This window comes from Nicotiana tabacum, chromosome 22 (assembly GCF_000715075.1).
Source record: "Nicotiana tabacum cultivar K326 chromosome 22, ASM71507v2, whole genome shotgun sequence".
Classification (NCBI taxonomy): domain Eukaryota; kingdom Viridiplantae; phylum Streptophyta; class Magnoliopsida; order Solanales; family Solanaceae; genus Nicotiana; species Nicotiana tabacum.
The window spans coordinates 197,234,582-197,245,898 of NC_134101.1; the positions used below are offsets into that span (position 1 = coordinate 197,234,582).

Consider the following 11,317-nt stretch of genomic DNA (forward strand, 5'->3'; position numbering starts at 1 on the left):
TACATTCATAAGATAGAGGCTAAAATAATAGGAATACATGCTTATCAAGAGCAAGATTTAACAAATTTCTCCGACAAATAAGAACTTCAATCCTAACAAGTATAAAGGAGATTAGACAAATCAAGAAGGCATCACATAAAAAGGGAAAAAAGACACATACACTACTCAAGAACATTCACCAATATGAAAATGAAAATTCTAAAAACATCAATCAACTACATATGAAAAACATATATATATAGAATAAGGTGGAAGAGGGAGGTTGCCGGTCTAGATTTCGTGCGATTTACCCTTTATGCATAATGAAGATCTAAACCCTTGCCGGAAGTATTGGGGATTGTGAACAACAACAGCCAGAATACCAAAATGGCTGAAGGAATGGTAGAGAAAGGGGTTAGGGCTTTTGCCTCTTTAGAGCATAAAGCAAAAAATTGGTGTTCTCTTCTTATACTGTTGTTTGCATTTAATCGATTCACTAGGGTTTGAGTATTTGGGTAAATTTTGGTTAGATTTGAAGGAAATAGATGAAGGAGAGGAGATACGAAAGAGAAAAGAGACGAGTTTAGAAGGGTGAGGGGAAATTACCGCATCAAACTTACCGGAGATGTGATTTTGGGGAGAGGGCGTCGGGTATGCTTGAAAAGCCACAATTTTTTTTGTGTGAAATGAGATATGTATTTCTACATTTCTAGAGGGATTTCCAAATCAGATACTAAATTATAAAATCCCTACGATTTAGTGGCGCTTTTAAAGGTTGCCACAATTTCTCCACTTGTTGTAGTGACAAAGTCGCCCCAAAAGACTTTTCATGGCGACTGGTTGGAGGTCGCCACAAATACTTTGTACAACCATATTTTGTTGGAAAATTTTATAAGCATTCGTGGCGATACAAGAACAGTCGCCACTAAAATGTTGCTTTCTGTGGCGATTAAGAGGGTCGCCACTAAATCTTTCAGCTTTAGTAGCAATCTTTGTGAGTTGCCACAATAACCTTATTTCTTGTAGCAACTGGTTGAGTCGCCACTAAACGTTGTCACAAAAAATCATATTTCTTGTAGTGCTGTTTACATGCTTTGTACTGAAGGAACTCAATATAATCTGATAAAGAAACCATCTGGATTGGATTCAACGAATTGGATCCAACGGATTGTGAGTTAAAGGCTTCTGATACGAATGCCATTATATTGCGCCGAAAAAGCAGAAATTTTCTGGAAATTACTGTTCACGCCGAAAAAATCACTGTTCAAGCCGGAAAAATATAAAAGTGGTCTGAATTTGATTTAGATTGGATGGGTATGCTCGGATTTGCAAGGAGAAGGCACTACCCTGAAGTAATTTTACCAAATTCTGGCCGGAAACTGCCTCACGCACCGGCGCGTGGGCGTCGGAACTTCGCCGGAGAAATTCTTCCGGCGTCGCGTGGGGTGCGTGCAGCCTTTTCTGCCGGAGATATTTTAATGGGTTGGTCGCGAGCTCTGATCTACTTCCCAGTGGTGTTGGTTTTTGCACAACACTGACAGATAGTATGATTCTTGCGGACAGACCTGTTTTTTGCCGGAAAAGGGCTTCCGGTTGACTGTTTTCTCTTTCCGGAGCCGCTGGAATTTATGCACAACGATAAATTTCTCACAGTTGCTTTGATACTATGTGAGAATGCACGAGAGAAAAATATTATTGTTGATTAAAGTGTTGTACAACCCTATTTATATACAATAATTACATAATAATAGGTATCTATTTCCCGATGTGGGACACTAAATATGACTAACTACTTAACAATAAAATCTCCCCCAGTGCTAAGAAAGGTCGCCACATAATGACGAGGACCTCCTTATCGTCCTCATAGTCCAAAATGATGAAAAATGTGTTAAAAATGAATTTTCCTCCTTTACAAGTACTTGCTCACTAACCCCTTCGGGATTTGAGAGTGATCTGGCCATTTGCATGGTAACTGTGGTCGGTCTTGCAGCTACCAGTCTCAAACGCTTAAAAAACAGATGACGGTATCAAATTAATACTTGCCCCAAAATCACATAAAGTGCGCTCAACTCTGTGCTCCCTAATAGTGACAGGATTTGGTGAAACTTCCTGAATCTTTTAGTTTAGGTAGAAGCTTAATTTGAACTCTGGCACTGCACTCCTCACTCCTCAGTAAGTGAAACAGTCTCAAACTCCAATAACCGCCATTTCTAGGCCAAAATATCCTTCAAATATTTAACATACTTAGGCATCTACTGTAACACGTCTACCCGTGGTATGTTGATGTTTAACTATTTTAGTATCTCCAGGAATTTCTTGAACCTGACATCTTCATTTTGATTTTGTAACCTCTGAGGAAAAGGAGGTGATGTTTTGTGACTATGGTCTAGGTTTGCTCAACCACTTCCTCTTCTACTTTCTTTTCAAGCTCTGCTTTCTCATGCTCTTCTGCTTGCTTTCTTTTATTCGGCTGACTCTCTTCTGGGTCTCTCCCATTTCTAGGTGTAAGTGTGACAGCCTGAACTTGGGCCCTTAGGGTTAGGCTTAGTATCGCTAGGTAGTGAGCCTGTGGGCTTGGTATTTTGAGTGCTAGCAATCTTGCCCATTTGCCTCTATGTTTCTGATGGCTGTAGCATTATTCTTCTTATCCACCGTTATCTTTTTCAGCATCTACTCAATCGCTCCCATCTGGTTCTGTTGAGCAGCTGGTTGTGGTTGGAAGTTTTGAGGTGCTTTGTAATTCCAAGGTGCCTGAGGCCTAATTTGAATTTACAATCCTTGATTGCTATCCCAAGAGTAGTCTGGATTGTTCTTCCAGTTGGGATAATAAATATTGTTATACTGATTCGTTTGACCACGATTCACATTCCCAACATAATATATTGACTGAGGATACAATCAGCAAACTTCTCTTAAGTGTCCCTCTCCACATACATCACATTACATGGGCTTGCTTTTAACTCGGTGTACCGGCTGAGGAGATGCATTTGCAACGTGCGTCTTGCTTATTTGGTTGGCTAGAGCTGACACTTGAGCTGTCAATGTAGTGATTGGATCGAGTTCATAAGCTCCGATAGCTTCATGAATTGTTTGTCTATGATCTCCTTGCCAATCTAGATTGCTTGATGACATTTTATTCATTACTGTGTACACATCCTGAAAATTCTTGGAAAGTACATTCCTCCAGCTGCAGCATCCACCAATCGGTGTTTGCGCGTTCAACCCACTAATAAACTTGTGTAGCAAAACTTCCTCTGGAATGTTTTCGTGCAAACAATTTCTCATGAGGTCCTTGATATCTCCGATGCTGTGTACAATTCTTCCCCATTATTCTCTTTAAAAGACATGGTTTCTGATATGATGCCAGCTGTCTTGGACGGTGCATAATACTCAGCTGCAAAATATCCGAGCTAAATCATTCCAACTTGTACAAGATTAGGGAGGTTCAAATTTCAACCAGTTCCTGGCTTGCCCCAACAGAGAGAGCAGAAACAAAGGCATCCTAACATAATCAGCTGGGATGTTTGGCCTTTGGCCTAATATAAGCATTGGTGATCTCCAAGAATGTCTGTGGATGATTCCGAGAATTTTTGTTTGGGAGACCGGTAAACTGTAGCGTTAATCTGTCGCACAATGCTAGTTCTTAGACCATCCAACTATGGCAATGCCTGTTAAACCTATTTTCTTCTTCTCCGGCACCTCCACTTCGTTGTCCTCATTCTTCTTCTTCTTCAACACTACACCACCTTCTTCTTCAGATTCGGCCACTTCTGCTGCCATCATTTCCTCTTCCTCCTTCAGATCATGCCTCCATCACCACCACCACTTTCTTTAGACTTGGGTACCTACCACCACCACCATCACTCCCTCCTTCAGATTCAACCACCACCACCACCACCTCCTCTTTCTTAGATATGGCCTCCACCATCGCTACTGCCGCCACCATCAACACTATTCGAACTTCTCCATTTTTTGATATTCCTACTAAACTAATTTATTCTTTCCCATGACAGAAAAGGTGAAAAGCCACCTTTTCTTCTCCATCTTTGATGTAAATTTTCTACTAAGAAAGCCAGAAAAGAAAAAGGGCTATTTCAGTATTAGTCATGGCCTTATGGGGGGATTCAATGAGAAAAAGGGGAGGCCACCAAAAAAAGGAGGAGCTAACGGGGGACTTCACCCGCAATACTTTTAGGACGATTGAGAACTCGTCCTTCCTATCTTACCTTCACCTTTACCACCATTACTTTCTCCTCGTCCTCTGAGCACTTCCTCTTTCCCGATTTGTTTGATATGATATTGATCATATTCTTTTTATCTTTTTTTTCTGACATGCATTTTTTTATTGCTTTTGTTTGCCAAGTCAAAAGAGAGTGATGTTCACGCACTAAGTTTGGAATTGTAAGATTTGAGTTTAAGGTGACAACATAAGGTGTTCAATAGGTAAGATCTAAGTTGAGGTGTTGAAATGAAAAATCATGCCAAGTTCAACGGGCTGTCAATGTACTTGACCTAAAAAGTTTTCCTGGCAGATATCGGCTAAAGTGATCTTACCAAGCCTTAATATAGAGTAGTCAGTATTGCTTATATATATTTTTTCTCCTTTTATTCTGTTCTATTTTTCACTAAATTTGCATGATTCTAAAAGGTTGTTGGTCTTTCGAGACATTTTTTGTCATGCCATTTTTGGTCTACCCCGTCCAGTTTAACAATTTTAATCATTATGGTCTCATACTTATGGATCGTGCATTTGGACTTCTATGTGGGACATGATCAAACCATATCAAGCAATATCTCATTTTGTCCTCTATATGTACTACTTGCATTTTCTGTCAAATATTATAATTTCTAATCTTGTATAACCACGCATTTAACTTAACTTCATGTCACCCCCTAATTTCGTGGTAACTATGCGACCGGCACCCAATGCTGTTAACAAGCATCAAACGGACCATAACACTATTCTTCCCATTCCATGCATGACACATTTAGATAAATCATTAGAATCTTTAAAACATTGCAATAAACATGAACATAGTTTCCATATCATCAAACATTATGCGGAACCACAAGAGTTTAATACATAACTCAAAACCAATAATATAAATGAAGTCTCATGCACGTAGCTATCCCACATTATGTATCATGAAACCTCTAAAAATGTACATAAGTGACGACACGATACATGAAGTTCTCGGCTTGTCCAAAAATATCTTGAGTCCTATAACTGAATAGCCACAGTAAAAGAAGTGGTGCACCAATCAAAAGATAGAGATCAAACTGATAATAACCTAGCTATGGTATCTATATAATACATGATGGCTACAAGGAAAAGGGGTTGAGTTCAATAATACAATTGTACCTTGTAAGTACCATTGACTCCGTCGATAAGATTGAAGTGATACTTAGCGATACATAAAAATACATGAGACGTAAAGTCATACATTTCATAGGAAATATGAGTGGAAAAACGATAAAAATTTCAAACGTTTCATGAGCATTAACCATACCAAAAGCTTTAACAGTTTTAAGAAAATATAAGTCTACCATGGGGAGTTCCAATAAGTCATGCCTAAAATATATCTTCCATGGGGAGTTCCAATAAGTCGTGCCCAAAACATAGCTATGTGTTGATCATTTCCCGATCAACCTAGGCATCTCACCTAATGATGTGGGATATTGACGCTGTTTGCTAGAACGATAAAATTTCGTTATGGGCAAACAATAAAACTCGCACCACTAGGGTGATACATGGTCGACAATCCCTATGGTTTTCCCAAAACATTTAACGTTGAACATTGTGGCTCTTAGGTCCTTTTACGTTATCTACATCTAGCCCATATGGCTCATAAATCAATCTCAAGTGAAGTTGACAATCAATGCCTCAATACATTCACACTTGAAAATAATTCACTGGTTTGAAATCTAGTGATAACATTTCAACATGATTCATAAGCTTAAACTTTATCATAAACATAATTTAAACTTTCATAAAATATTAACTTTAAAACATAAGGCAATACTTAGCCAAAAATCGTATGACATGTATAAATCAGGTCATGAATCAATATTGTTCTTTTTATTCATAAAACATGGAAAATATGGCTCTATTGCTCCAACGAACCCATGCTTACATTCAAATTATATATTGAAATCGTCAGGAACATGCATTTGTCTCAGAAGAGCCTTATAAGAAGCTACATCTTAGCTTACCTTGTGATGGCCTTCCAAATAGCTCAACAATGCTCAATACATTCAATATATCAATCTAGAATATTTGACATTGATTCCGTCGTTAACAACTTAAACAATTTAATTTTACCCAAATAGGGCATTGGCTCAATGCCATCTGAATCCGTTAATCTCGATTACTCCCATAATTAGCCACTCCATTTGTTACCCAACCATTATATTTATAATCAATTAGAGCTATTAGAACAATTATCCAAATCATTCCCTAGCCCCATCCTATGTTACTCGGATTCCAGTGCGGGTATCTAGTGGGGGTGCAAATCTAGAGGTTGGATTCTCCATCATATGATTTTTAAGATTCGGGAGTATGGATCCGGGTGCGCATACGGCTGTTGGGATACAACCACTAAATGTATATTAAATATTTGCAAGTATATATCCGATTAATTAAAGTTATTAAACTAAAGATAATAAAATTTAATTCTTTATAAACACCTAATATTTTATTCATAAGTTATCTTGTGTAATAGCAAAGTATTCTCATACTTTATATAACTATATAACTATATGTATGTATGTATGTATGTTTATATATATGTGTATGTATGTATGTATGTATGTATGTATGTATGTATGTATGTATGTATGTATGTATGTATGTATGTATATATGTATGTATGTATGTATATATGTATATATGTATGTATGTGTATATGTATATATGTACATGTATATGTACATGTATATGTATATGTATATGACATAGATGCACAAAATCGAATCAAATATCCAATCAATCTATGCTTCTCGATCATAGATGTAGTCAGAGCACCGAAGGTAAGTTGACCAAATCCGGTGTAGATCCCCCACCCCCACCCATGTTGTGTTAACACGGGTGCTGCAAAGATTTTGAAAAGTTTGTGCAACATAGGCCCTAACTACCATTCTTCTTCTTAAAAACAAATTCACTTTTAGGGCTACTTTAATACCACTTTTATATCACAAATTCTACTCAACATCTTCTATAAGTGTATTCGCGCATGAATAATGAGTTTTGTGTAGTCGGATTACCTTGAAGAACCCTAGCTTCTTCTCCTTCTTGTGTTCTTGAGTTTTTTCTTTACTAATCTTGATTCCTGTGATATTTTGGTGTTAATAATGGAAATTAATACTTGAAATCAACTCAAAATCACCCAAAGACATTCACCTTGATGGGTATTGAATGCCTTCGGCCAAGCCCTCTTCAAAGTCTCCAAATCCCCTCTTTTAATTTCATCTCATTTTCTCTCTCCCCGGGTATTTGTGGAGCAGGCCTTATACGCTGTCTATGCCACACATAGATATTTCATTACCTAACTTCCTGGGAGCTCACTTATGCAGCATATAGCCATTGCACAAGGGTGCCAAGTTTTCGAAGGTCTAATGTGATGGGTATGCAGCAGACTCTTAAGTCCCCTGTTCCATCCGAAGTTGGCATGCAATCTTTCTGAGTCTCCAATGCTCCAGCCATGTGGTGCATAGCCAAAGGATTGCAGGGAGCTTGGGGTTTTGTACTTCCAACTTCCATGCTTTGATTCCTTTGGTCTTTCCACCCTCCGAATCACTTTCAACTTGTACCAAGAACATGTCCATGTATTCCTTGTACGGGCCCCCGTACATGAGGATCGCATTAGTACATCTTTAAAGTTTTAATTGACCCGAGTTAATGTCCAAAACCTATGGGGCTTTACATTCACTCCCACTTAGGAGCATTCGTCCTCGAACGTTGTCATTTTGAACCTTAGGAGAGACCATAGGGGGCCAACATTCAATCTCATATAACATTGTCAGCTTTACCTTCATTTTATAGGACTTGCCTTTCGCGTTGATGGATATCTTCGAATTGCATGACATACTGGTAATACTTCTTCATTTCAACCATCTTTTTTAGTTGTATGTTTCAAATCTTCATGTATCATACTATTTTCCTGGAACATCATGCCAAAATATTTGGATTGTTTGCATTTAGGTACCTCAACTCTACCTAATCTCACCTCTATCTCACTCTTCGTATGCTGGCTAAACTTTTAGTGCATATATTATTTCTTTTGTTTATCCTAAAACCCTTATTCTTTAGAGTGCTTCTATATGGTGCAAGGTTTTGGTTCACACTTTAGCTAGCGTCATTATTATCACAATCGTCTGCAATAGCATATGCCATCGGACTTCATCTTGCATACTATTTGTTAGCTCACCTGTAATTAACAAACACGGGTTCAATGCAGATCCTGGTGTTAACTCACGTTTACGAACACTCTTTTGTATGTCATACCATTGTGCTCACACTTGTGACAGGTATTTCATGCATGTCTTTTATCACATTTATATACTTAAATGTGAATCCCAACATCGACCAAAATTCTTTTTGGCACTTCGTCATACGCTTTCTCCTGACCAATTATATTTTATGTCAAGACCCTTCATCCTCATAAATTTCCATCAATTTTCTCAGCAAGATGCATGTTGGCACTCGTCATCCTAAAGAGTGAAGCTTTTCCTCTCTGAGGCAACCGTAGCTTTAATCTATTCAAGTGATTTTTAGGACATCAGGTTCAAGAGAAATTACCAGAATTAGGAAGTTGATAGTAAGGTGCATAACAACAACAACTACCCAGTAAAATCCCACAAAGTGGGGTCTGGGGAGGGTAATGTGTACGCAGACCTTACCCCTACCCCGATAGGGCAGAGAGGCTGTTTCCGATAGACCCTCGGCTCATAAAGACGGAAATAAAAAACAAGAAAAAACAATTCATTAGTATTTCCAATAGAAACCGTAATAGTAACAAAAGCATAACAACCAAAAGATGAATGACATGCAATAACAGTAACCAGAATCTAAGGTCCGGGCTAAAATAAACAGCAAGGATAGTGTGGATTCAACATAAACTGCAAGTCATCTAAGATCAACCCTAATCCAACCCCGCCTCACCCCCGGTATGAAGTAAGGAAAGCTCTACTACCCCCTAACCTACAACCCTAATGCTTGACCTCCAGACCTTCCTATCAAGGGCTATGCTTGATAGTAAGGTGCATCTGATCAGAAAATTTGAGAAGAAGAAGCTCACTACTTAGCCATATGAGATGAGATCTGACAAAAGGAGAACCCTTACTTCTGAGGCATGCTGCATTACACTCTCTAACCTGGCAGTAATGTCACACAGTGGTCTTGGCAAATTCTTTGAAAGAACAACGCATATCTTGAAAAGGCATGTTTTTTTTCTCAGATTGCTATGCATGAAGCTTGTCTGATACACCAAAAGACACCCTATTAATCTGGAACAAGAAAGCACCAAAGAGAGGTTAGACACCCAGAATAAAGTTCCAGCTTGTTTTTGCGCAGTATGGAAAGAAAGGAACATGAAACGCAATGAAGGTAGATTTAGGGCTTTACACTGCTAGAAATACATATGTTTACAATTATCAGCTCGTTGGTGTATTTTAAAACCTTGAGACCATAAATGATGTACATGCTATGATGAATTCACTTAGCTCCATGCATAGCTAAAAGGGTGAGTGATCCTTTCTAGCATTTTTTCTCCATATACGGCCAGCGCCACTTTATGTTTTGATATGAATAAATATCATACTTATAAAAAAGGAAAGAAAGAAAAAAAAAAGATTAAAAATCAGTTCCTTTCCTTTGCATGTGTCCCAAGAGGGATGGATGGTAAAATAACTTGCAAAATTGTAATGTAAACATGTACATTATGTGGATGTGAATAAATGCTAAAAATACGAGGTGATTTCTTTCATCTATCCAAGCCTTGTTGTACAGAGTTACCTAGTACCTTGTATACTTGGCTTAATGCTTGAGTGGAATCTTATTGGTTTTGAAAATGCATGACGTGACACCAGGTGAGCAGTGACGTCTTAGGCTCTGAAGTTGCTCCCAAAAAGATCCGCAGATCAAGATGGAGGAAGCGCAAGCAGAGGCAAAAGAAAACTCTAACAATAGCTGAGGATGGAAGATCGGAAATGGCAGACAGTGCCATGCAACAACAATGCCAGTCTTCGGAAGACCCAAAATCAAATGTATTGTTGAAACCGGAAGCAACATTCAGGAACCATTGTGGTGTTTACTTTGGTGGACAGAGTAGTATGCAGTGTCAGTCATCTAAGCTACCTAGATCAGACGTTTGGGTGAATCCCGAGGCAACTTTAGCGAATCATAATGGCGGATGCTTCGCTCCACCCAGCCTTCTAAACCAATGTCCACAACAAATTTCCATTCAGGAGAGCAGAATTGAGAATTCAAATTCTTTGCAGTAAGCTCTGTACTAAACGTACCAAACATCAAGGCTTTAGATTTTAACTCAAAACAGTTGAAGGCCCTGAAGAGGGCTCTGTTTAGTTTCTGATCAATTGCAGGCGGTAACGGAATGATAGGAATCCCGTTACCTTGGGCAAGTGAAGGACTCGGTGTATATGCGAAGTAGCTACATTATGTTTCTTTGTAAACCCTTTTCTTATGATAGGACAATAAAGAAAGATGATTTCGTCAGTTTACTATACCCTTTTACATAGGAAAAGTAATAAGGAAAAGAGGAATAGCGTGATAAATGGAGTTCAAACAGGACTGCTATTTGATCACTGTTTTCAACAGAAAGTTCCTTAAGAATTTACTCAAAGCACCCTGGATGAACTCAGCTCAAATGTACCCAGCCCATGTGAATGTTCATTTACAATCCTTGCTTTAAAGAATGCTATGATTTGTGTATTCTCATTTCTCAGATTGTCATCTGCTTGTGAAAAGAGGAATAGCGTGATGAGGTCAATAGTTTTAGTCTTATCTATTGTTAAATATTCTGTGTACACTTTGGTCCTCTGGTCGATGAAGAATATAAGGTAAAAATAGCACAGTATAGCCAGTTTTCGGACTGGTCATTCAAAAATAGCCTCGGTAAAAACCATGTATATATATGACTCTATGTATACGGAGGACCCCTTATATATTTTCCTTGGCCCCCTTGAACATTAAAGTTGAATGGCGAGGCTGGTTTCTGGATCCTTTCCTTACCTGTATACCTGGGTTCGAAACCCACTCTACAACTTGATTGTTTGTTTTCTAAATTGTTTTTTGGTAACGTTTTAAAAAAAAAAAATCATG

The 11,317-nt window shown here is 38.4% G+C and overlaps 1 protein-coding gene across 3 annotated transcripts in view; it reads left to right on the forward strand.

Moving 5' to 3' along the window:
• LOC107823133 (uncharacterized) overlaps positions 1-10,933 on the forward strand; it is a 30,018-nt gene extending 19,085 nt beyond the window's left edge. For all 3 annotated transcript variants that reach the window (XM_016649725.2, XM_016649726.2, XM_016649727.2), the window contains exon 7: positions 10,066-10,933. In XM_016649725.2, coding sequence (XP_016505211.1) covers positions 10,066-10,479 — 414 coding nt within the window. In that variant the 3' untranslated portion in view covers positions 10,480-10,933. The remainder of the gene's footprint in view (positions 1-10,065) is intronic.
• The last annotated feature ends 384 nt before the right edge of the window (positions 10,934-11,317 follow it).